General features: G+C 42.9%; 1 protein-coding gene across 5 annotated transcripts in view; it reads left to right on the forward strand.

The window, feature by feature from the left end:
- The window catches only part of ERG (ETS transcription factor ERG), a 149081-nt gene that overhangs the window by 116899 nt on the left and 5071 nt on the right, over nt 1–27111 (forward strand). For 3 of the 5 annotated variants that reach the window (XM_059493843.1, XM_059493845.1, XM_059493844.1), the window contains 7 exons: nt 12700–12851; nt 15252–15455; nt 16373–16453; nt 18362–18433; nt 23962–24030; nt 24752–24808; nt 26305–26352. In XM_059493843.1, the coding sequence (XP_059349826.1) occupies nt 12700–12851; nt 15252–15455; nt 16373–16453; nt 18362–18433; nt 23962–24030; nt 24752–24808; nt 26305–26352 (683 nt within the window). The remainder of the gene's footprint in view (nt 1–12699; nt 12852–15251; nt 15456–16372; nt 16454–18361; nt 18434–23961; nt 24031–24751; nt 24809–26304; nt 26353–27111) is intronic. The other 2 variants (XM_059493846.1, XM_059493847.1) reach the window with 2 other exon arrangements.

A 27111-nucleotide genomic window follows, 5' to 3' on the forward strand; every position in this document is an offset into this window, starting at 1 on the left:
TGTTAAAGTTAATAAAATGGGGATTTGCTGTAGCCTGGAGCAGCACCATTGATCCATCAAAGGGTGTGGTGTGTGTGATCTAACACTCCATGGAAGCTGTCAAATCCAGCAATTTGGGCAGTTGTCTTTGCTCCAAAAATAACCAAACAGGGAAACACTGGCAGTAAAGTCTTGTAATGGCAGAGGGAGTGAACTATTGATCTTTCCTTTTGTAGTCACTGTAAACATAATGCCAAAAAGTGGAGCTGGATTTAAGAACTCATGCTGAAAAAACATCAATATGGAGGCAGGCAGGGGAGTAGAAAGGAACAGAAAAATAAATAACTCAACAGGCAGTAGCCACAGAGTGTCTATCTATTGACTGTTGTCTCAGGACATTTTTTGGGGAATGTCACTATAAAGAAGACTTGTGTCAATTAGTCTGCAAAGGTATTAAAGTGGATTTTTGGATATTGACTGGTGCCTTTCCCAAGCTTAGGAGCACCCTGTGGGACATCTGAAGAAACACAATGAAGATTTGTATTTTTTTTAAGGAAGCTATCCAAACAAGTGCTTTCCTGTTTAAAATCCCTGACTGTCAAAACAGTTTTCCTTTGGTGTTGCTGGAGGGCAAAGGTCCAGAGGAGTCAGTTGCTGACAATTGTTGGTGATGTACCAGTGGAGCCTGTGCTTCACATCTTGCTGTCACAAACACCTGTGCTGTGTTTTAATCTCGTCTCCCAGGGTCAGTTGTTGAGGAAAACCGCAGCCCTGGGGCTCTGTGGTTGCTGTTCACACTTGCTGTGCTGGTGTGATGAGCACCACGGGCAGGGCAAAGTGGTCTGCCAGCTTATCACACCTCTCCTGTTCTGTGGTGAGGGTGGGAATTGGGCTGAAGTCAAAGCAGGATTTCCAGTGAGCAGTCAAAGATTTGAGATACGTAGAAATAAATGGTGAGCTGAAGTTACCAAGAATTAGAGGAAGTTTTCTTGTAAGGTTGCTTATTCAGAAGTTCAGGTGTCTTTAATCTATTCCAGTGTCTTTTTAATTTTGTTTTTTGTGCTAAGCAAATGCACAGGTATAATCACAAATGGTGTTTGATTCAAAATCAGTCTTACCTGCTTCCTAAAAGTGCCTCTGAGGTATTTGTGCTAGCATTTCTGTAAGAGAACTGATCACAGTTTCCCTCAGTGTAAACTCCATAAAGTGCACTGGAGTAGATAATCAGAGTTAATTGTTGCTGAGAGGTTTAGGTTGGATTTTAGGGCAAGGTTCTTGTCCAGAGGGTGCTGGCACTGCCCAGGCTGCCCAGGGAATGGGCACGGCCCCGAGGCTGCCACAGCTCCTCTGGTCAGCACTGCCAGGGATGCCCAGGGTGGGATTTTGGGGGGTCTGGGCAGGGCAGGGGTGGCACTGGATGATCCCTGTGGGTCCCTTCCAACTCAGGACATTCCATGATTCTGTATTTTCTCCTTCTTTTTGCTGTTTTCTATTAGCATGTGCATGCACTGAAGCACTCAGGGTGATGCTGTGGCTCCCTGCATGGGCGGTGGCTGAGATTTCAGCTGCCAAAATTCCTCTTTGTGGATACAGGTGCCTGCATTTCCTTCAGGGCTGTCTGCACTGTCCTCATGAAATGCTTGTGCTTGTGGGGAGGGACCCTTCATCAGGAACTGGAGGGACAGGACACAGGGAATGGCTTCAAAGTGGATGGGATCTTGGCAATGAGGAATTGTTCCCTGGCAGGGTGGGCAGGGCTGGGATGGAATTCCATCCCTGGATCCCTGGCAGTGCCCAAGGCCAGGTTGGACACTGGGGTTGGAGCAGCCTGGCACAGTGGGAAGTGCTTGTTTAATAATCTTGACTTTTTTTACAGCCTTCCCTCTTGAAAGATCAGTGCAGAGTTCCTAAATGGAGACAGCAAGGAAAATTCATACTTCAATACATTTCCTAAGGCATGACTTGCTGAAAAAGAAAAAAGAAAAAAAAAAAAGAAAAGAAAAAGAAAAGAAAAAGTTAAAAAAGAAAAAATCGCTTAAAATCTACCAAAGGAAAAGAAAAAAAATCACTTAAAAGCTACCAAAAAAAAAAAAAATTAGCAGAAAAGCAAAAAAATATTGCATGCTCATACTATACACAAAAACAATATTTTTAAATTATTGTCATTGAAAACCGCTGTTTATTTCATCAGAGAAGTTTTATTTTATAGGGCCTAACTCAGGCCTGAAAAAATAGATCTTGATACTACACTTTTAATGGAGAGCTAACACTGCCAATCAACAAAAATAAATAAGTTGTGGCATTTCTGCATCTCACATACATGTGTGTGATATGTCGTGTTATTACACTCTGGGAATTGAAATGTGGTTTTCCTGCCAGTTTTAGGGAGAACAAAGTGTGAATCAGATTGTGCTACCCTGCCTTTCTGTGAGTTAATTTGCATTTCTTTTCTGCAGAAGCCTTCCCTACTCTCTTCTTTTGCCATCCATAAAACTATTTCCTTAAATGATAATATTAAATTATAATATTTCCTCACTTCTTAAAATGCTTTGTCAGTTCAATATTTCCACAAGCAATTCCTGGAGTGCTTGGAGCTGCATTTCATTTTTTATTACAACTGTACCTGCTCTGTTTAGACCCATTTTAAAATCTGAGTTGTCCCAGAGGAGTCTAAAATAAAACCCCACATCTCAGAGCTGTGCAAGTGCTGCCCTGAGGATCTCCAGGGCATCTCTGTCCTCTCATGTGAACATTTGGATCTGAATAATTCTGGATGCAAAGCAGGGAATGAGATCCCACGAAGTGGTGGCCAGGGAGAAGTTAACATTGCAATTTTTTGCTGTCCAGAGCTTCCTGGCCATATATTCTGTGCTTTGGAGGGGGGTATAAAATTTTGGGAGCACATTGAACTCCTCAGACACCCCCAATTAAGCACCCACACAGAGAAGGAATGTACCCTCTCTGCTAGGACTTTCCCCAGACATATTTTGGCTGTGATTGCCCTACATTAAATTCCAAATTTAACAGTCTCAGAGCTGGCATTCCTATGACTACCGGAGAAATGCCATTAGAATGAAATTAAGGGTTATTTTCAGTGTGCTGCACAGGGATTAGCTACCCACTTTTCTTTAACAATAACAGTATTTTTCAAGATAAACCCTGCAGCCCAGCACCACAAAATACAGTCTGGGGCCTTACCTTAAATTAAATAAAGCAAGAAAAGTTTAAATTAAAGCTATCATTTACCTGGCTGTTGTTGCATATATAATACAGGTGGTATCAAATTGAGTTTCTCTAAGTACATTAATTCTGTTCCTTCTAGGTGCATAAATCTAATGAGACCTTTTGTGCTACACTACAGTCAATCTTTCACCTGAATGTAACAATCCTGTTTCCTGCTATTTATTGCTCCTGTGTCAGGCCAAAAAGATTCACTCTGCAGTATAAATCTGGCTGTTGCATATGCCACACTGGCACTTTGCTGTTTATTGTTCTTTATGTATTCCATCAAATTCTGCCACAATGAGTGCAATTCATGTCATGCATTCAGGGAGAAATTCACTCTGTGGAAATGCTCTCATGAGGCTCTGGGTACTGCCTGAACAACATTTATGAATCCATGGATTTCCCAGTGGCTTGGAATATGCTCACCCACGGGGCTTTGCCGTGCCCATGGGTGGCACTACACAAAGGTACCTTGGAATAATGACATTTACTGCAGGTAATCCATCTTTTTCAGGCAGGCTGAAAGGGAACACAGAGTCTTATTCAGGCCACAGATAAATTTCTCTTGCCATGAGCAGCGTGATGATTTCATTGAAGAAGTATTTTGAAAGTTAACTGCAGTGAAAGCACAGCAGAAGCTTTCCAACATCAGCTTGGCTGATAGAGAAGTTTGAAAGAAATGCCAGAAATAATTAGTTGTCCTTAGGATTTAATCATGTGCAAAATGTTGATTTAAGTGCTACCAGTTGTTGCTTGAAAACCATTTGAGAATGAAATTATCACTTAATACATCTTTTGTGCTGGCTCTTTTGGGAAATACCATTTTTCTTTGCATGTAACTGCCTGAATTTTCATCAAAGAGCCTCTGTACTCTCCAGGTTCAGAACGTCTGACACACTGGAGGACTTTGCAGAGTCCAGGGTGAACTTGAGTTTCTTTGCTGGTGTTTTTTTTTTTTTTTCCCCTTGATGTAAAGTCTCCTAAGGAGTAGATTCTTTGTGCTATACAAGCCAGCAGATTGGAATATGGGGAGCCTTTGAGGTGCCTTGTACCATCAGGATGTGTGACAGCTGCTGTGCCCAGGCATGGGGAGGGAAAATTCATCCATGTGGAGCTCTGTATTCCAACAGATCCATCCTGCTCCCAGGATCCAGACTGGCAGGCTTTAAGCTGTAGGAGGCACCTCTACATCATGGTATGATACTGGTGGATTTAATTAGAGCATTTAGGCAGCTCCACAGAATCACTGAGTTGTGGAATTGTTGGGCTTGGAAGACATGTCTGGAGACCATTCTTGTTGCCAAGGCAGGGTCACCTGGATGAGGAGATTCAGGAACACATCCAGGTGGGGTTGGAATGTCCCTGTGCAGCTGATCCAGAGCTCTGCCACCCACAAAGTAAAGAAATTCTTCTCCTGTTGAGGTGGAACTTCTTGTCGTTCCATTTATGGCCATCACTCTTCATCCTCTCACTGAAAATTCTGTCCCCATCCTCTGGCCCCCACCTGGTGAATGTTCTCCCCAGAGAGGGAGACTCCTTGTTCTCCGCTCCTGTGCAGCAGTTCCAGAGCTCTGCCATCCATAAAGTAAAGAAATTCTTCCCCAGTTGAGGTGGAACTTCTTGTGTTTCTGTTTATGGCCACTGCTCCTCATCCTGACACTGAAAATTCTGTCCCCATCCTCTTAACTCCCACCAGGTGAGTGTCCTCCCCAGAGAGGGAGACTCCTTGTTTTCCCTGGACAGCAGTTCTAGAGCTCTGCCATCCATAAAGTAAAGAAATTCTTCCTCCCATTAAGGTGGAACTTCTTGTCGTTCCATTTATGGCCATCACTCTTCATCCTCCCACTGAAAATTCTGTCCCCATCCTCTGGCCCCCATCTGGTGAATGTTCTCCCCAGAGAGGGAGACTCCTTGCTCTCCCTGGGCATCTGGAGATCATTCTTGTTGCCAAGGCAGGGTCACCTGGATCAGGAGACACAGGAACACATCCAGGTGGGTCTGGAATGTCCCCAGAGAGGGAGACTCCTTGTTCTCCCTGTGCAGGTGTTCCAAAGCTCTGCTACCCATAAAGTAAAGAAATTCTTCCCCTGTTGAGGTAGAACTTCTTGTGGTTCTGTTTATGGTCACTGCTCCTCATCCTGACACTGAAAATTCTGTCCCCATCCTCTTGATCCCCACCTGGTGAGCATCCAGCCTGTGAAGGGACAGGGCTGATGTGCATCCACCCTCCTGCCATCTCTGGTTTTCCCAAGACTTTTTCCAGCCCTGGAGCACAGCCCCATGATGGGGGCATGGTGCCACGTGCCCTCCACATCTGGTGGCACATCCAGCCTGGCATTCCTGGGGAATCTCAGCTCAGACTAAACAATAAGCCCAGCCCAAAGCCCCCAGTAGGCCATGGGATTCTGTCTCCAGTGATGCCATGATGATTTTTGTTGCCTTTTCTTTTTTCTGTCTACCTTTTATATATTCTTTATACCCTTAAAATACATACTTGTAATTCTTCAAAGCTAATATCATAACATAATCCTAATAATCTACTAAGCCAAAAAAACCAAGCATCCTAAAAAACTCACATTTTAAAACCAAAAAACTTTACATTGTCTTAAAAAACCAAAGCCCCCTCTAAAATATGTCATATAAACTAAAATTAGGCCTATCTAAAAAAATTAGTTTAAAATAGAAAAATGTCATGCTATTCATTTAAGCCTCTCATTAAAATATCTTTGTTAAATATGCTAATTTACAAAATCTATACAATTGTATATGCCATCTATGATTTATATACATTTCAGCATATTCCACCTTAACGAATTATTACACCATAAAAATCCTTGTTAAATACCAAAATAAAAACTCTTTATCTAACTCTTAATACTAAAACCAAAGAAAAGGCATGACCAGCAGAGTCAGCCCCTACTGCAGCCCAGGGCAGAGCTGGGAGATCTGTCCTAAGAGGATGACTCTCCTTATTGGAGCTGCCTGTGTAAAATGTCATTAATTTTTGGTAAAAAGACATTGATTATCTCAGACTGATAATCCTTTTTCCCACTGACTGGGTGGTTGGTGGGGTGGCTGCCTACCAAGCTGGAAAAATGGTAAAGTTAGGATGTGTGACTGCTTCAAGAAGCTCCTCTTTGCTCTGAAAATCCACCAGCTTAACACGAGCACTTGCGTGTGTGTGTGTGGGCATAGTTTGGCTCTGTTCTTGAGGCAAACATGTTGCCAAGGGGAAAAACAAACTCAGCTCACTAATACTACAACTATTTTGTTTTTCTGGAAGCTTTTTGGGCTGGCAGGTGCTAAACAAGAAGCTTTCCAGTCTGGGATAATGAACTCATTCATAATTATCATTGCTACATTTGGGATTGACCACTGAATTCCCAGCAACCAAAGGCTTTGAGATGGGCAGTGAAATATAAAAATAATCTTCAAATAATGGCATAGGACCCCACAAGAGTTGTGATCTCTGTCATTATTTAAGTCTATTGCCATCCTTGCTTTTTTATTTCCTGTTGATTGTGTCCAGAGCACTTAGAGGTGAGTTTTCTCCTCTGCCCTGTCATTAGTGGGTGTTTCATTTTGATCAGGGCAGCATCACTGGGGTTGTTCACTATTTAAAGTTTAGGAATAGCTGTTCAAGACAAAACAGAAGGTAAGGAAAAGTCCTTAAAAAAAAAAAAATTGCACCCTCACAGCCCCTTTGTGCTAATCATGAAAATCAGCAGACATTCCACAGACATGGGGGATTATGGTTTCCATACAAGATGTCACTTCTGTTTATGCCTGGCATGCTCAATTTTCCTAACTTTCTATATGATCCCTGTCCACAAAAGAAGGCACGTGTGGTTTGGGAAGGGCCCCATCTCCTGGTATTTCATATTTCACCAAACCACAAATACAACAGCCTTAAAAGCTCTTGAAATGAAATACAATTTGAGAAATGTAATCCATTACCATCATAATAGAATTTCTATAAAAATAATAGAAGAAAAACAAGAGAAAATAGGTCCTGAAAGTTATAGGCCAACTGGGAAGTCGTTGTGGCTTTGGCCTAGCTATCACCATGTCAAACCTCAGCCTTGTCCCAGGCAGCAATCTAATTGTAAATTATGTATATACAGAACATCATTTCTTAACTTTGGCTTTCTGTGACCCCCTTCTCTGCTTTCCCTTTCTTCACTCCAACCTGACACGTAAGAAATATTGAAGTGTTTGCACTAATGGAGAAATGACAACGTGCAGTCAAACTTAAACCAGCTGTTTCCCCACACTGGGAGCACAAAGAGCAAAGCTGGGAATATTTATAGCTTGACTGGCCTCTAGTGAGCCAGACTCTGACTGCCTGCATTTGCCACCATGGCCTTGAGGCTGGAAGCAGCTGTGGGTTGCAGGATGGCTGGGGAAAGCTAAGGGGAAGAAAATAAAAAAGAAAATTAAAAGATTGGATGGGCCAAAGTTATTGCTTGATTGGAGATGAGTGGTTGCTGTGTGTAGAGCTCAGTGAAAAGCACCTTGTGTTGTGTTTACAGAAAGCCAACAGCTCTGTCACAGGGGAAAGGAGCCAGAGGTGGCTCCAGGTGACATCTCTGAGTGACCCTGGGCCAGCCCCATGTAACCCTGAGCACCCACTGAGCCCAGGGCACCCCAAATAGGGGGGTTTGCCCCAGGTTTGGGTGCTCTGTTTGAGAGGGATACCCCATTCCAGCCTCTCCATGGCCATGGCCTGCTGGGGCTGCTGGAAATGCAAAGCCCAACATGGAGCAGGGCAGTGTCATGAATGAGTGGCCATGGGGGACTGCACTTTCCTTCTTTTTTTGTCATCTTAGGACTGCTTTTGTCACCTTATAGCAAAGATTAGCAAGACTGTCAACATGGTTTCAGCACCAGTTTAAGCAGCTTTAGCCAATGATGTGTTTCTGAGGGACTTCAGTGCTTTCCACAGACCTGGCAGCTTGTTCCCACCCTGGCCATCCCTTTTCCAGTTACTTACTCACTCATTTACTTATTTATTTCTCTGTGTACAGCTCCCCAGCCCAGGTCACTGAGCAATTGGGCAAGAGCCTGTGGGAGCAGATATTTTGACCAGTGTGAGTTTTCTGGCATTTTCATGGCTCTGTTGTGCTGGAGTTCTCTGTGGGAAATTTTGCTCTCACAAGAAGTCTTGGAAGGGAATCCAGAGGAGGCTCCAGGATGGGCAGAGGGCTGGAGCAGCTCTGCTGGCAGGAAAGGCTGGCACAGCTGGCATTGCTCACCTGCACAGGAGAAGCTTTGGGCTGAGCTCAGGGTGGCCTTGCAGGGCCTGGAGGAGCTGACAAGAAAGATGGAAACAGAATATTCACAAGGGCCTGGAGCGACAGGAGAAGGAGAATGGCTTCAAACTAACAGAGAGTAGCATTAGATGAGATCTTGGGAATTAGGAATTGTTCCCTGGGATGGAATTCCCAGAGCAGCTGTGGCTGCCCCTGGATCCCTGGCAGTGCCCAAGGCCAGGTTGGACACTGGGACTTGGAGCAGCCTGGGACAGTGGAAGGTGTCCCTGCCATGGCAGGGGTGGCACTGGATGAGCTTCAAATTCCCTTCCAACCCAACCCATCCTGGAATTCCATGGTTCTCTGAGTGCTGAGGCCTCCAAAACACTCTGGAAGTGCTTTTCAGAGTCTCAGCACAGGATCCTTCTCACCTGGCAGCATCTGGCTGTCCCCATTGTGTTTCAAAGTAATAACTTTTGGGGAAGTTTCAGGTTTTTTCTTCATGGGTCACTTTTTCAGTGATAAACTCCTTGGGGAGGAAGCACTGACCAAATTCACCACAACCTGAGTGGCTGCAGTGAATGAGGATGAGGCTGAGCAAGCTTTGCACTGCCCTCAGCATGAGCTGACCTTGTAGCAGCTCTGTAATCCAAACTGTGCTTATTAGACTTGTGAAGACATGTAGATATTTGGACAATACATTTTTTCTCATTTATTTCCCTCTGAAACTCAGAAATATTGAACAGAGGAGTTTATATTACGGGAATGATACACCCTACACATGTAGGGTTTTGCTGATTCCTAATCTGAATTTCTCTTGAAACCTTGCATTTCAGCACAGCACAGGTGTTTTATGTCACCTGGGGAAAATAGTAGCATAGTGAAAAGGAAAAAATGTGCTTATTTATGAACTTACATCTGCTTTCATCAGAGTCAATGACTGGCAGAACTCCAGTCAGCTTTGGTAGGAATGGGTGATAAATTTAACTATCAAATCAGCTTGATTTTAAGTAACCCTGCTTTAAGGTGAGGCTTTCAAGTCTGAAGGAGAGAATACTTTTTCAGCAGATATTTATCATCTCAAGACTGGACAAAGTGTTCTTGGGTTCCATGACTGTGAGTAGTCTTACTTCTTTTTAATTTTTAATTTTTTTTTCCTTTTTTGTAAATTCCAGATGTAACAGAGTATATTTACAAAGGGCAAAAATAACAGGCAGCCACGAAGAAAAACATCTCTGCTTTCATTTCAGACCTGGAGCTGGGGATGAATCACTGCAGAGCTGCACCCTTCACTCTGGGTACACTTTCCAAAAGCTGCTTTTCCACCCTGCTGCCCTGGTGGCACAGAAATAAAGCAGACTCACAGAAAGTCCTAAAAAAAAACCCTTTGTAGACAGTCACTCTCTTGTTGTTCTGGGCACTAGAAACACCGTTTTTCTAGCATCTGCTTGCATTTTCAGTTTTGCTTTCTGTGCTGTACAAGTTTGTTCCAGGCAGTTGAGTTAAGCCCAGGCTCAGTGGTTTAGGGCACACACTCAATTTGAAGTACCAGAGTAGTCCTGTTAAATCCCATGGAGTTGATTCCATGCCTGAAATTAAGCGTGGCCTTAGGAGATTTGATGGATGGGGGATTTGCTTGTCCACCCAGTGAGCTAAAGGGACAAAACCCTTGACCATCTGCTTCTGGATTTTAATGAAAAGTTATGACTTATTTATGATCTTCTTCCCCACCCCTGTGTGTTTATATTCAGATCAAGAAAACCATCTCAGAAGCCCTGTCAGATTGCCAAAACCTCTGTGCTACTGGATCTTCCACATCATTTACTGCTCAGTGTTTACAAGAGTGTTTTTAATGCACCATTGCTTGTAGAAGTGCTGTCGGCTGCTACTGATGGGATATTTCACTTTGGAGTTCCTTTAGCCCAAGTTTCTTCCCCCAGAAAAAAAAAAATTAAATAATTTTGCCAGTTAAACTAAAGGATGTTGCTAGCTAAAAGTTCAGTGAATAAACCAAATAGTTCTTTGTAAAAGAATTGCTTTTGGGAGTTGGGGTCCACATCTGCACAGGTATAAGGGCAGGTGGTGGAGGATGTTTCCAAATGTCCATAATTTCAAGTGCAGGCTCACTCATGCATTTATGCCATTTGTATTTGTGGAAGGGAAGCAGAAAAAGGCAACATTTCACTCACAAGGAATCATCACAAAAGCTCTCCTTCAGATTTTATGTCTGAAACAAAAAGCAGCTTTGTTTTGCTCTGTTTGGACAGAAATGGGCTGCATCCCAGGGTTATATTTAGTGGTGTGTGGTAGGAGAGCAAAACTAAACCTGAGAAAATATTGCCCAAGTGCTCTGGTTGTGAGAGGAAGGGCTGAATTCACCACCATGCAGTGGCAGGTGCTGGCTGTGTTTTCCCTGTGGTTGTTTTTCAGTCCTGGGGCTGACAGAGCAGTTGCAGGGCTTTTACACAGGTCACATTTCATAGGGGGTGTCTTTAGAGAAATCCTGGAAAAAGTGTGTGAAGCCAACATTTTCCAGGCAGCATTGGAGGCCCTCATCCTTCTCCTAAAGATGATGTTGCCAACCATTGAATGATCTCAAAAAAAAAAAAAAAAAAAAAAAAATTGCCAACCATCGAATGATCTCAAAAATAAAAAAAATATTTTATTTTTTAACTGAAAATCAGCAGCAGTTGATTTTTTTCCTTAATATCTACCTTAACACAGAAGGGTAAAATTAGTAGAAAAATTGCGTAGAAAAAATAATGTTATGTTTTCATTTTCTTCTAGTATTTAAGATTTACGCTATTTTTTCAGCTTTCCAAGTGCTGGTTCTTTTTTTAAAACACTCATGAGAGAATTATAGCTGGGTTAGTTCCTGAAGCATGATAGTGCTGAGCAGTCAACACAACTGAGTCACGGGGCTTTGAAGGGGCTCCAAGAGAGATGGAGAGGGACTTTGGAAAGGGCCTGGAGTGACTGGACAAGGGGGAAAGGCTTCAAACTGAAGGAGGGCAGAGTTAGATGGATATTGGGAATTGGGAATTGTTCCCTGGCAGGGTGGGCAGGGCTGGGATGGAATTCCAGCCCTGGATCCCTGGCAGTGCCCAAGGCCAGGTTGGGCATTGGGGCTGGAGCAGCCTGGGACAGTGGGAGGTGTCCCTGCCATGGCAGGGGTGGAGCTGAGTGATTTTTAAAATCCCTTCCCACTCAACCCATTCTGAAATTCCACGATTCCATGAATCTGTGACTTGCCTCTTGTTCAGTGAGGCCACAGCACAATTTCAGGAGTTAAATGGCAGGGCTAAAGGAAAGCTTGTTAGTAATGAGGTATTGCTGAAGAAACCAATCCCCAGCTAACACCCTTCTTCCCTTGCCAAACAAACTCTTTACATTTAAAGGTATTCCCCATGGCTGAGTTCTTTATTTTGATTTTTGTAACAATTTTTCTCCCTCTGATGAAACACGTTGTAGACATTAAATTAAGGGACAAATATGTCTGTGTCTGCCAGAAAGAAAACTGTGATGCAATTAAAATGCCGTTAGGGAAGCCCCTGTGGGATGTTAAACCTAAAGACTCTATTCAGAAAGCAAAGCCAAAATTAAAGAGGTGTCTGGTTGCAGATCCTCTGCAGATTTCCCTGTCTTGACTACAGTACCATGGAGACTGAGCTAGTCAGGAGCTGAAAGGTTTTTCCAGTCATGCGTGTGGTATTTTAAATCATGGCTTTGGCAAATATTCCCTTTTTTTTGTGAGCCTTACATAGAAATGTGAATACATTGCATGACATGAAGTGCAACTGAGTGTGGAACAGCAGTGGCAGTGGAGGTGGGCAGCTCTCCAAGCCTTGGACTGCTTGGACAATGGCAACTAAGAATAGTTTTCCCCCCAGAAAACATGCAGTAAGTGCATTTCTGTGTTTCTCAGTTGGCTGTGAGATATTTGGAAAGCGAAATGCAGCTCCTTGCTGAACAAGCTCATGACCAAGCCTCCATTCCATGTCTGGAATTAAATTATTAGTATTTATAACTTCTGGAGAGATAGGAGAGCCTGATCCTTTGGTAACAGAAATAATTATATGGTTCATTGAACCTGGTGTTTTTGGACAACTGAAGGAACCTGCAGAGTCACTGGGTGGGGGGCACTGGGTTTTCCAGTTTTCCATTTCATTCCAGGTGATTTTCTTCTGATTATATTAATAAGGACTGAAATAATAATGGAAGCACACCTTTCTTGTCTGCCTAGGAATTCTCCAGATGACTGCAGCGTGGCAAAAGGAGGGAAGATGGTCAGCAGCTCAGATAGTGTTGGGATGAACTATGGAAGCTACATGGAGGAGAAGCACATTCCCCCCCCAAACATGACGACCAACGAACGGAGAGTCATTGTGCCAGCAGGTCAGACCCTCTGCACCAAATGCAAGCCAAAAAAACTGTATTTTCCTCAACCTCACTAAGATTACTGGAGAGGATTTGGAGAAAAGCAGTGATCAGGAGGAAAAGAGCAGTAGTTTGTAGGGGTTATTGAGAGAATGAGCTGAGGAGGATCATGAGGGCACCTCCTCAATCTGTTCTCCCCATTTTCAGCAGCAGAATGGGCTGATAAGAGGCACTCAGATCTTATCTGGCTCCTGTAGCTCCTTCTTGGAGGATTTCACCCCAAATTGAGCAAAAGGAAGAAGCACCTCCATTTCTTATCCCAAACTGGGTGCAGGGTGTGTGGGAGAGAGAGAGAAAGGATCACTGTAGCACAGGTTGTCTTTGAAAATACCAAAAAGTAGCTTCTGTGGGATCAAACAGGGCATGAAGAGCCTTTATGTGGGTTATCCCCTGAGTCTGGGCAGCATAAAACATTTTAATAAGCAAACTGACAACTCCACTGCAATGTAAGAGCACAATTGAGAAATTCTTGGTCAGCCTTGGCAGGCTTGGCTGTGGGATTCAACAGTTGATGGGACAAGAAGATTGCTGCCTTGTTCTTGTTGCCTTGTCCTCCAAACAAACCTGGAATATTCTGCAGAATTATTAGCCTGCCTGTTTCCAAGTCACAGCATCATGGCATCTGTGGGTGTTCCTAAACCACAGGATGGGCACAGGGTAAACTCAACACCTGCAGCCAGGAGGGGAATGTTTGCTGCTGGTTCCTCTCCAGCAGAAAGGTGCTGGTGTGAAATATTTCTGCCTCTGCCATGTTGCTTAATATTATTACAGTTTTTCAGTTGCTTAGACATGCAAGAGTACTGACTGTGGCCAGTTTTGCAAGCTGTGATTATTTCAGTTATTTGTCAAGAAAGGTGTGGACAAATCTGTTGCAGTGTCCTCCTCTGCAATGGTATTGTCAATTCTGTTCTGGAGACAGGAGAGTGGTGCTCTGAATAATAAATGTCCTGCCAACACTGAAATACAGAGCTTCTGAATGTTCCAAAACCTTTCTCTTCCTAACGTTTGGCACTTTTTTAAAAAAGACTTTTAGTAATTGCTAGCATGGTTAGCTCAACAAGGGACTTTTTTATTTAGTGTATTCCTGGGGGTGTGTTTGAGAAGCAAAATATTTTAATATTCTAATATTATTAACTAGAGACCCACTCTAGTTTGTGAAATAATTGCCTGTATCTGTGAATGCTTATTTAGCCTGTACCCAAGAAAGATTCTTCTAAACATGAGTGGAAATTTCATTTGAATAAAGATAAGGATTGAACAGAGGGCATCAAAACTTGTTCAGCTCCAGCTTGCAGTGCTGTCAGTGGGCCAGAATCTCTGTTAAAAAGAGCTAAAAACAATGGTTAAAAAGGCCTAAAAACAATGAGGCAGAAGAGCTGAGTGGGAGGAGCTCGCTCATAGAATTCACAGAATCCCTGGGTTGGAAGAGACCTCCAAGACCATCGAGTCCAGCCCAGCCCCAACAGCCCAACTGAGCCCTGGCCCCCAGTGCCACATCCAGGCTTTGTTAAACACACCCAGGCATGGGGACTCCACCACCTCCCCGGGCAGCCATTCCAGAACTTTCTCACCCTGGCTGGAGAAACCTTTTCCCTGCTCTCCAGCCTGTATTTCCCCTGGTGCAGCTCGAGGCTGTGTGCTCTGGGTGTGTCAGTGCTGCTGGAGCAAGAGCCCAGCCCCAGGTGAGCACAGGCACCTTTCAGGAGCTGTGCAGAGTGATGGGGGCAGCCCTGAGTCTCCTTTTCTCCAGGCTGAGCACCCCCAGCTCCCTCGGGGCTTCCTCACAGGGTTTGTGTTCCCAGCCCCTCTCCAGCCTCGTTGTCCCCTCTGGATGTGCTCAGTGTCCCAAGGTCCTTCCCAAATTTGAGGCCATTTCCTCTCCTCCTTTCCTTTGGGACACAACAGCAGAGCCCAACCCCCCTCAGTGCCCCTCCTTCAGGGAGTTGTGCAGAGCAATTCACAGAATTCACAGAATGACCAGGTTGGAAGAGACCTTCAAGACCATCGAGTCCAGCCCAGCCCCAACAGCCCAACTGAACCCTGGCCCCCAGTGCCACATCCAGGCTTTGTTAAACACACCCAGGCATGGGGACTCCACCACCTCCCCGGGCAGCCATTCCAGAACTTTCTCACTCTTTCTGTAAAGAAAATTTTCCTGATATCCAACCTATATTTCCCTTGACACAGCTTTGTTCCCTTGACAGGCTTTGTTGTTAGCACTCAGAGCTCTCAGCCCTCCACAGTTGCTCTCCCTTGCACTCAGCACACCAAATTAACTCCTCCAGCAGTCAGTAAAGAAGGGATTATTGATTATTTTGCACATATCCCTGCCTGATGTTTTGCTGTGTGTCCCTGCAGACCCCACGCTGTGGAGCACTGACCACGTGCGCCAGTGGCTGGAGTGGGCGGTGAAGGAGTACGGGCTGCCGGACGTGGACATCCTGCTCTTCCAGAACATCGACGGCAAGGAGCTCTGCAAAATGACCAAGGATGACTTCCAGAGGCTCACCCCCAGCTACAATGCAGACATCCTCCTGTCACACCTACACTACCTCAGAGAGAGTAAGCCAGCCCTGCGTCCTGCCTGCAGTCGGTCCCAGATTGATCGCTGTGGATAATTGGGTTTTCCAAATGTCTGTTGCAAATGTTGCTGTTCCTAAGAGCATAACAGGGAGGCCAGCCCAAGTCTTGTTGAGTTTGGTGGAAAGATTCCCATTAATTTCACTCATTTTTATCACAGACAAGAATTAGTGACTCTTTCTAGGTATCCATCTCAGAGAAAAATTGAGTTGAAGCATATTGAGCAGGAAGAAAAAAATTGAGATGGAGCATATTGAGCAGGAAGAAAAAATCCCATGGGGTTCAGTGCTGATGTTTTTTCTGGTCACGTACTCATTTCTTTCCATTTTAACTAAACAAGAGTGCAAACATTGATTCATAAAGTGAATTCCAGGCATGATTCTAAGGAATGGCAGTAGGTTGCTGTACTCTGGGTAGGATTGGGAAGATTCAACTGAATTGAATAAAAAAAATTCTGTAAATTCGTGGAAAAAAGTCCCTGAAGTCCAAATGCAACTTAATTGTAGTGCATGGCTAGAATTTCAATGGGAAAAAAGGGATTACCTGGATTGAGGGCTTTCACCTAAGCTTGAGGAAAATTTACCTCAGCTTAAAGAAGTTAAAATGAACATGGTTTTTAGAGAAAAAACCACCAAGCATTGCAACACCAGTGCGGTGCAGTCTCCTCCACACGCACACTGTCGATAACCAGCCAGAAATTTTGTGCATTCATAACAATAAATTATGATATTGGATAAATGAATGCCCTCATTTACCCTTTAGCCCACACACCTCCCTCCAAACTGCAGGCTGTTGATGGATTCACATTCAGGCAATCCTGTCAGGGGAAAAATATGGTTTAAAAAGATAATTCACGATTTTTTTTACATTTTGGTGTTGCTTTTTGTTTTGTTTTGTAGCTCCTCTTCCACATTTGACTTCAGATGATGTTGATAAAGCCTTACAAAACTCTCCACGGTTAATGCATGCTAGAAACACAGGTAATGCTGGCACTGCTCCCACTGCTGTAGGTCATCATCTTCTAAAAGCACAGGATTCCTTTCCATGGGCTGCTTGCTAAAAACATGGAGGTGGTAAATGAGGAGGGAGGCAAGAGAGTCCCCTCCCTGCTGTCTGTGTGTTTTCTGCACAGACACACAGAGAAAAGGTGAGATCACGCAGGGCCAGGTGGTGCAAAAATGGTGCAGAAATTTCTGATGTCCTGCAAGAGGATGGGGTCCCTGACACAGCATAAAACTGCAGGTTTGGGGCCTTTCATCTGAGGATTTTTATGGTCCCTCTGTCCATTCTGCTGTGAGATCTTCTCCATGGATCCCTAGAAGCTTCTTGGAGCTCAGAAGTGCTTTGGGCTCTGGGGAATGGGGATGTCCCCCATCCCATGAGCTAAATGTTGTGGGAATCAATAAAATTGCTCTTTAGGCAGTTAGCTCATCTCATTTTCTAGCTGCTGTGGGACTTGAGCTGGGAATTCCACTAAGGCTGATCTGAATTTAAAATTATTTTTGTTGATACTCACCCTCGTGTTAATTTGGGCCAGAAAAGTGTAGAGTGTAGGCAGGAGAATGACACGTGCCTCATCTGTCTTTCAGGATGCAACTTAAAGTATTTATGAAAATAATTGAGAATCTATTTTAACTTTCTGTAACAGTTGTGCAGCAGAGGATGGCATGGAATGGTACAAATAATAGTGTGGTTTTATATCCCTACAAAAGATGTTTGGAGTATTGCATGATCATGCCTGAGGGTGTTAGTTACCTACAGTGACCAGAAATAACAATTCTCTATGAGAAAGGAAAAAGATAATACAAAGGATAATGCAAAAGAAAAAGAAAACAAAACTTGGATAGCAATGTTTCTTTCATATTTTATTTTCGTTTTTCACTCTGAGTGAGTTTCATAGCAAAATTCAGTGGATTAGATCTTTCCCTGACATTAGAGGTTTGCCACTGGTCATAGTGGCAAACAAAGTCCTGCTGTGGGCTCTAGGCCTGCTGAAAACCCCACCAAAGGCAACAAAAAAGAATTTCCATTTACCTTGATGTGGTTTGGATGAGATTTAACTCCTTTTTAAGAATAGATGGACTTGATGGTCTTTTCCATCTCTGGCTTTAGAGATTCTCATTTGTCAAGCAGTTTCCACTTGTGGATATCCAAGTGTTGTTCAGCAGTTCTGTGTGTTATCTTTTTCTCTATGTGTGCACTGACAATGATATTCTGAAATTCATTTCACCAAAATGAGATTATCTGTCATTGGGGACTGTGAATGATGGTGTGCTGATCATCAGCAAATGGGAAATCAGTTGTTAAATTTTCAGTGGGTCACAAAAGAGTTAGAAAAAAAGTTCTTGAAATCAGCAATAATTGACTTTTTTGATCTTCCTGAATAGGGTAATGAGAATTCCATTGGTGTAGTCAGAGCAATTTCAATGCCTGAGAAAAGGGAGATTCCATTTCCTACAATCAAGCTCAATATTTATCTTTTTTTTTCACTCTGGGGAAGATTAATGAGATATCTGAGGGTCTGACCCAAAAGTCTCTGTTGAAAACATGGACTTTTCTGGGAATGCACTAATGAAGGCAAAGAGGTTTTATTTCAGGGGGTGCAAAGCCACCTTCCCAGGTGGAGGTGGTTGTGGTAGAAGGGATTTCCTGAGCTTGACTGTCTCCTTCTTAAAACAGATTTTGCACAGACTTTCATCCAGTAACTTGAATGGATTTACATAGACGTAGAAGATTATTAGAATTAACTTTTATATCTAACAGTCCAAAGGCAGAAATTAGCTATTCAGATTCCTCACTCATTCATTCTACAGGAGGGGAAAGTATTGGTGAATTTAGGGACTGTGGAAATGAATCTTTAGGTGTTATGTTCTCTTCTTTCTCTTCAGGAGGTGCCACTTTTATTTTCCCAAACACATCAGTTTATCCAGAAGCAACACAAAGAATTGCAACCAGGCCAGGTATGAACAATGACCACTTTTTGTGTGCTGTGATCTTACTCATTTCATCTCTTGAAATATCTCATTCTTTTCCCCTTTTCATAAATATGAGGCTCTATTTTGAACACACACATTTTTTTATCACATATATATGTGTCCATATAATTGTGTGGAGTGAAATAATTAGAGTGAAATAATTAAGTAGAGTTTAAGAAGTGCATTTCTTCCACAAATCTCTGTCTTTGAAGAAATTGTATCAACTTTTTAAAGCACCAGGGAATCAGAAACCTGAGCTCTGTTCAGTGGTTCTGTTGCACTGTCCCAGCACAGTCATCTGTCAATCCCCTTCAGCTCTCTTTTTGTAAAATGAGGTTAAAATTCCCTTTTATTTGAAGTCTGTTGTGGAAAAATACTGTAAAAATGCAGGATATAGGCTTCTCCTGCTATCTAAATTTTATTTATGTTTGAGGCAAGCAGATCCCACAACAATCTGATTATGAGTTTAAGAGTCTTAAGTAAAATCAAAACATAAGGAAGCTCTTAAGGCTCAACATTTTGAAACCTGTGAAAGTTTTGTGGATGTGCTGATTTGTGAATGGCTGATGGGAGTAATTAAAGAAGGTGAGGACATGGCTATGAAGGCAAAGATTTTCTTTTTATCACCCTTCACCACAAAAAATGCTGGAAAAGTGCCTAAACTGGACATTTGCTTTTCCAATAATGAGTGCAGAGTACTAAGGGACATGAGGAGGAGCTGCAGCAAATACTGAATTTAAAGGAAATCCAGTACTGAGCCAGAGGCAACAATCCAAGTGCTCAGAAGGGACATGCACTGGAATTGGCTGAGCTCTGGTGAAAAGAGATATTGGCACATTAAAAAGGGAGTTTGAACAGGAATTATTTTATTTGTGCTCTAGGGTAGAGTGCAGGAGGGTTCATACAGATACTATTTAATATAGACTTGTGTACATGTATATATGCATGTCTGTAGATTTGGTAATTGATAATTTGAAAAGAGAAAAAAGGAAATAACTACCAGGCCATTACAAATTCAACTTGTTTGGATCCTTGGAAATCAAACTCTGCTAGAATTGTTGGTTTATATTAATGGCTAAAAAGGGAACTGCTGATCCAGTGCATACATTTGGCTTTCATAAGGCATTCACCAAAACACCCCACAACTATTTACAATAGAAATTAAATCAGTGTATCATAAGAAACAAACTAAGAGCTGGCTAATTATCCTGTCATCAGTAATGGACATCTTAAGTTATTTTGTGAAGGAGCCCCAGGAAAGCTGGAGAGAGACAATTGCCAGGGGATGCAGGGACAGCACACAGGGAATGGCTCCACACTGGCAGAAAGTGGGATTAGATGGGGTATTGGGAATGAGGAATTGTTCCCTGGCTGGATGGAATTCCCAGAGCAGCTGTGGCTGCCCCTGCATCCCTGGCAGTGCCCAGGGCCAGGTTGGACACTGGGGCTGGAGCAGCCTGGGACAGTGGGAGGTGTCCCTGCCATGGCAGGGGATGGAACAAAATGATCTTTAATGTCCCTTCCTACCCAAACCATTCCATGATTCTTTGATTTTGTTGTTACTTAAACCCAGAGATTCCTACACAGGATTCCTGTCCAGCTACCCAGGAAGTTCATTAGGGAAAAACAACTTGGCATTCAATTAAAAACTGAAAACACAAGTTGATAAATGCAGCCCAAGGCACAATTTATTTGCATATCTTACTGATTCCAAATTAGCCCCCTTCACTCATGAAGGAACAACTTAGCAGAGTCATCTTTATTTATGGCACAGCGACAGCCAGAGTGAAAGTTGTGAACAAATGAAGAACCACAGTGGAAAATCCCATGGGAAATGTGGCTGTGCCACTGAACACCCCAGCAGTGTGGCCTTGCATGGAAAGCTGCATCAATCATCCCTTATCAAAATGGCTTTTGGCAGAGTTTGGAGGTGCTTAGAAACGCCTGGGAAAGCCATGGGAGTGTGGAAAAAAAATCTTTGGAGCGTGTTGAGAGATACAGAGGCTTGAAATTGTTCAAATCACAGTCTGGGGTTGAGGAAACTTGATGTAATTATCAAAATAAAGAGAGTGACAGAGCACCTGCTTAGTGTCAGTATAAGAAGAAGTGATATTCTAAATAAATTAAACATTTTCATGGAGCATTAAAGTAGACTGTGGCACCCAGGAGCTCTCAGGGACACTGGGGAATGTCAGCACAAATAGGGATGAGAAAACAAAGCAGAACTGTGGAAACAATCACCAAACATAAATCCAGACGCCCCAAACTATCAGTAATTCCCAGCAGAAATGAACATGTAACGTAAGACCAGAGGGACCTGATGTCTGCAGGAAAAGCTGTTCCAATGAAGAGGATTTCAGGAAAAGGCTGGAATTAGCCTGTTTTCCACTGGACTTGAATAAAAATTGGGATTTTTTTTGTTTCCTGACAAGGTCCATTATTTCCATATTTGTTTAATCCTGTGTGTGATGGAAAATTAAAATGTAAATTTTCTCTCATGGAAAATGTCCTAAACCACCTATCAAACATGATGAGCTCCTTCATTTCAGCATTTTTATCTAACTCATATTTAAAATGACACTTAACAAAATGCTTTGTGTCAGCATCTTTCTGCATTCACACCATTACTTGTGGAATTGCAGTTTAGTTTTAGGGTTCTTCTGTGCAGAACTAAACATTTTCTCCAAAGAACTGTAGTGATTTTGGAAATATTGTTTTAATTTATCTTTTACAATTGAAAGCTGATGGACATCTTCAAAGTCAGAATTTTTATTCAGAGAAAAAAGGGATTTTTTGCGGAAATTCAGTTTTCTTTCAGGAAACTGTTTTGTTGGCTTATTCTGTGGTTTTCCTTTGAGTTAAATGTCACATTTCAACCAGACTGCAAAGAAGCTTTCCCATAACAAAGCACTGTTCATGTGAGAGCAAAAGCAGACCCTGGGGACAGCCACTTGATGACATGAAAAAGGTCAAAAATGAGGAGCAGGGGGAATAAATAAAGTTCAGTGGGAATCAGCCAAATCCTGGGGTGCAGTTCTGGAGAGATTAATTAAGCACAGCCATTGTTAAGGCACTACAATAGAAAATGGGAAATGGGCTTCAGTGCAAGGGAGGATTTCTGCAGTCACCTTTAGAGCAGAACACGAGGTTTCAGTGACAATGAGGCTCCCAGGGACACCTGGCTGGGGTTTGTGTCACCAAACAGGAGCATTCCCACCAGGGGTCTGTCCCAGATAAGGACATGCTGTGCTGATGTCTCATGGACAAGAACAGATCTGCCTATCTGCAATAACAACATGTTTATCAAGGCTGAACCAAGCATGGAGCTGGAGCTTTGCTCTATTTCAAGAAAAGCTGATGATGTGATTTTTCTTTTCATGGAGAGGGCGTAGTCAGAAGATCATCTTGTGATGTGAGGAGTTCAAAGGCAAGGCAGTTTTCTCACAGTGCTGAATTTGTACCAAGTGTGGTTCAAGTGCCACCAAGTACAAACACACACAGAGCCTGCCAGGGCTCTCAGGGCACAGGTGTGTGATGGATTGGAGATCCAAAAATAGGAGAGGAGAGGAGAGCAGAGAAAGAAAGGAAGAGAAAGAGAGAGAGAGAGAGAGAGAGAGAGAGAGAGAGAGAGAAAGGAAAGAAGAAAGGAAGAAAGGGAGAAAGGGAGAAAGAGAGAAAGAGAGAAAAGAGAGAAAGAGAGAAAGAGAGAAAGAGAGAAAGAGAGAAAGAGAGAAAGAAAGAAAGAAAGAAAGAAAGAAAGAAAGAAAGAAAGAAAGAAAGAAAGAGAGAGAGAGAGAGAGAGAGAGAGAGAGAGAGAGAGAAAGAAAGAAAGAAAGAAAGAAAGAAAGAAAGAAAGAAAGAAAGAAAGAAAGAAAGAAAGAAAGAAAGAAAGAAAGAAAGAAAGAAAGAAAGAAAGAAAGAAAGAAAGAAAGAAAGAAAGAAAGAAAGAAAGAAAGAAAGAAAGAAAGAAAGAAAGAAAGAAAGAAAGAAAGAAAGAAAGAAAGAAAGAAAGAGAAAAGTGTAATTGTGGTTGAGACAACATCTTTCTGGGAAATGGAAAAACTGGAGGGAAAAAATAGGTTCTTTATGTGACCAAATCTGGCAAGGGAATCTGGAGAGGAGGTGGAGAAGCTGCCATGGCGCAGGGAGCTGGCCAGGCAAGGCACAAGGTACCTGCAAACCCCCAGAGCTGAGCCCCCTCTGTACAGACAGAGCTCAGAACCCACTGCAATTACAACCAAATTCTGGATTGATTTTGCCAGATGGTAAAGTCTGTAATAAACGGCAGTGTTGGTCTAAGTCTGGGCAGGACATCTGCAGGTCACACTGATTCATCTTCTGCTCAGAGCTGGGCACCTGTAAAATTCACATTATTTTCTCTGAAGCTGTGGAATAGTCCTCAATAAATCAGGGATACAAGGTTATTCATGATGAAAATGAATAGTAATGAATAGTAATTAATAGCAGTAGAAAAATCAGTTGCAAATCTCAGCAAAAGTGTAGGGTTCTGGGAGGTGGCAGAGCTAACAGACTAAATAAATTAAAGGCAATTTGGTTGTGCATTTCACATTACACTTTATTTCCGTGCAGTGCTTGGAAGTGGGCAGATACATCTGCCTTGCACAGAGCCAGGCTGGGGCTGTTTCTTTGCTTTCTGGTTTCATTTCCAAACATGAATTCTGAAATAAAGCACAAGCAGTGTTGAGAGTCAAGACATCTGCACCAACTTAGTTCCACCAGGTGGGCACTGCTACCTTCCTGAGGCCCTGGAAGTTACACAAGTCTCTGATTTTGGCAGTAGTTTTAGCTAATGTGTTAAAGTCAGCCGTGGAAAAGCACAGGAAACTGCCAAAGATTTCTAAGGGTAAACCAAACATTTGAATTTACTACATTTGCTTTATGAAGAAAGCTTTTATGGTTTCGTTTTTTTTTCTTTTCATTTTTTTTAATATGCTAAAGCACTGAAATAAAATAGAAGTAAGGAGTAAATGAAAGAAAGGGAAATGAAAATTTAGATGTGTAAATTTAAGGAGCTTGTCCCAAGAAGCAGAAAGGAATAAATCCACTAAAGCCTGTCTTTTTGAAAGGAAACACTGTTAAATGTTGAATTTGAGAGGGTTTAAGCATAAAATGGGCTCTTGGGGGACTTTTCCTGCAAGATTCTGCACAGATTATCAATGATGTCAGTGTATGCCATTCCTTGGTGTGCTGGGCTGAGGAAGGGGACTGAAGGGGGTACCCTGAACCTTTGGAAGTGATGAACTCTGTATTGTCTCCAAAGATGCTTTGCAGCACCTATTTCACTGCAGCTCAGACTTCTGACAACAACAGGCACCTCTGCAGAGCACAACTGTTGTTTTTACTGTTGTTTTTAGAGATGTTAAAGGTTTTAACAAAGAATTCCCTGCCTGTTTCAGTAATTTTCCCAATCCTGGCTCTCCTCAAACGTGCCCTTTATGGACATAACCACTTCAGGCCATATCTGCATGAATAAATGTCTTTTTCCTTCACAGATTTGCCTTATGAGCAAGCCAGGAGATCAGCATGGACGAGTCACAGCCACCCCAGCCCTCAGTCAAAAGGTAAAAGCATCTGCACAGCTGGGGAAACATGGATTAGGCTCCAAAGGGAATTACTGGAGCTCTGGAGGGGTTTTATCTGTGCTTTTTTGGAAAGCCAATTGTATGGGCAATGCTGGGCGGTGTCACTGGGCAGCCACATCCTCCCTTAAACTCAAACTTCATCAAGTCCATCACCACAGTGTGACCGTGTTCACAGGGGCCTTAGGATGAGGGAAGAGACAAAGATCTGACTCCGTATTTTAGAAGGCTTGATTTATTAGTTTATGATATATATTACATTAAAACTATACTAAAAGAATAGAGGAAAAGGTTCTTATCAGAAGGCTAGATAAGAATAGAATAGCAAAGAATGATAACAAAGGCTCAGGCTGTGTGTCTGAGCCAGCTGACTGTGATTGGCCATTAATTAGAAACAGCCACATGAGACCAATCCCAGATGCACCTGTTGCATTCCACAGCAGCAGATAATCATTGTTTACATTTTGTTCCTGAGGCCTTTCAGCTTCTCAGGAGGAAAAATCCTAAGGAAAGAATTTTTTATAAAATATGTCTGCGACGCCATAGAGCCTCAAAAAGCTTTTTATGAGCTTTCAATCCTGTTATTGTCCATCCTGGAGCAGAGGGCAGCAGGAGCCCCAGGCCTGGGGACCTCTCATAGGTTTGGTGAGCAACTTCCTAACTGGAAAAATAACTATATGGGATGTTTTTTCTCCATTTTCAGCTTCTCAGCCATCATCCTCAACAGTTCCCAAAACAGAAGACCAGCGTCCTCAGTTAGGTGGGTGTAATTTGCTTTGAATTCTGCCTGGATTTGTTGAATGTGATGAGAAGAGCACCCAAACTGCACAGTCTGGTTCAGACCACTCCAGCTGGAGACCACCAAAACCCCAGATGTGAGTGGGGTTTGCTCTGCAGCTGGATTTGGGATGAAATGTGTAATGTTTAAAGGCAGTGACAACCCTCCAGAATGAAAATGCTCTTGAAACATTTCATCTACAATTTGGGTACAAAGGTGGAAGGTGGAGATGTCAAAAGACCCGAGTGGTTGAGATGGCAGCAGCTGGAAAATGTACATGACCCAACACAACAGGAATATTAGAGGGATTCTTAATGTTGTTGGAAAACTGAGGAGAAAGCAGAAGTTTATGGGTTTGTAGAGTGGTTTAGCAAAATGGGTTCCTTTTGTGTTTTTAGAGCTCCAAATCCATGAGGTGGGACCTAATCCCTTATTGCAAATTCAGCTGGATTTTGGACAGGTAGCTGGGGAGCACTCCATAGTCCTGAGTCAGTCATGGCTTTTGTTAACAGCAAAAGGTTAGAAGGAGGAAATAAAAGAGATTTAGAGGATATTCTTAGCTCAGAAGACTCTGAGCCAGGTTTTACCACATGGATTTTAGATCATTATTCTGGTTTTTGTTAGAGCTAAACAAGACTGTGCATGACTAGGTCTCATTAACTCATGCACAGACTGCCTGGGAAGCATTACACTGAATTTTGCTCAAACAGTGTTTTATCTAATCTGGCCTTCCAACCATGAGAATCCTCCTAGAAATATACCAATGATTTATGTAAGTCCCAAGGACCTTTTAATGGCTATGAGTGAGCTGCACAGATTATTTAAATGTGTAAGGAATGTAACCTGATTGTCTTTTTGGCTGTAAAAGCCACAGGGTCACTCAGTGCTTGCAGCTCCTCACTTTGGCTTTGATCCTGCTGTCACAGCCCTCCTTTTTTCCCTGTTGGAGTTCAGGACAAAGTAAGTTTTCATTTCCAGAGGGAAATACTGAGATGCTACAGGCACTGTAAGGCTGACAGAGGCTCTTCTGAAAACACCAGTTGCAGGGTTAATCCATGGGATCCCTCACTGGAGTCCGGTGCCAAAAGAGAATCACAGAATCACTGAGGTTGGAAAAGACTTACAGAGACTTGAGTCCAACCTGTTCCCCATCCCCACCTTGTTCCCAGCCCAGAGCACTGAGTGCCACCTCCAGGGATGGGGATTCCACCACCAGAATGCTTCATAACAAAGTTTACATTCTAAATGTATGCATCTGGACATTATTACAGTGCAAAAAGCAAATGTCTGTCCTTGCACACCGAGTTTGAAAGGAAAACATGCAAATATGGCCATGCAGAGGGAGAAAATTGCTCAGGTGTTGGACCTGGTGTCCCACCAGGCAGTGCACACTGCCCCTCACAAGGTTCACACATGGTACCTAAAATATATGACAATGCTGTTGCATGATTTTAAATCTTTCTTTCGCAATTTTGTAGATCCATATCAGATTCTTGGACCGACCAGCAGCCGACTCGCAAATCCAGGTGAGAAGGGATTTTTGTGATTTAGGAGGCTTTCCTTTCTTTCACTCCTGAGTGTCCCCACTTCAGCTGTAAGACCACACCTGGAAGGGGATGTCCGTGATTTTCACACTCCTCAGGGGGAGCTGATGATACCCAGTGTGTTGCAGAATTTCTGAATTACACAAGGGTGGGACTGAGGAATTTAGAATCATTAAGGTTGGAAAGGGCCTCCAAAGAGTCCAACCTTTGAAGCTGGAGTTCACCTCAGTTTCCTGAACATCAGGATTTGGTTAAGGAGTGTGAGAGACCCCATCTGGTCTCCAGTTACCCCTCCAGAAGGGTACAAATCTCTTAACCGCTCCTCATCAGCTGTGTCCCAGATTCTGTTAATCCACAACACAGTATCATACTGACCTTGATAAACACAAAATTTTGGGATGAAATATATAGGAAAAAGAAAAGTATAATCTATTTGCAAATAAGAACTGGATCAAACACTTCAAAAATGTTCTCCCACCTCAAGGAGGCAGTGGGGTGCATTGTGGAAAGGGATGTGTAGCGTAGAACACAATCACAGACTCACAGAATCACTCATGTTGGAAAACACTTCAAGGATCATTGAGTGAAACCTTGGATTATCATGTTTTTGCTAAAGACAAGGATCTCTGGGTGATTTAGTAGCTCTGCTTAGGAAATGTGCAGATTTTACTGCTCCAAGTCTGCAGGACGTGCTGTGGCTGTGCAGCACTATGATCAACAGCACAGCCCACCACAGTGGAA

Source organism: Ammospiza nelsoni, chromosome 2 (genome assembly GCF_027579445.1).
Source record: "Ammospiza nelsoni isolate bAmmNel1 chromosome 2, bAmmNel1.pri, whole genome shotgun sequence".
NCBI classification, from domain to species: domain Eukaryota; kingdom Metazoa; phylum Chordata; class Aves; order Passeriformes; family Passerellidae; genus Ammospiza; species Ammospiza nelsoni.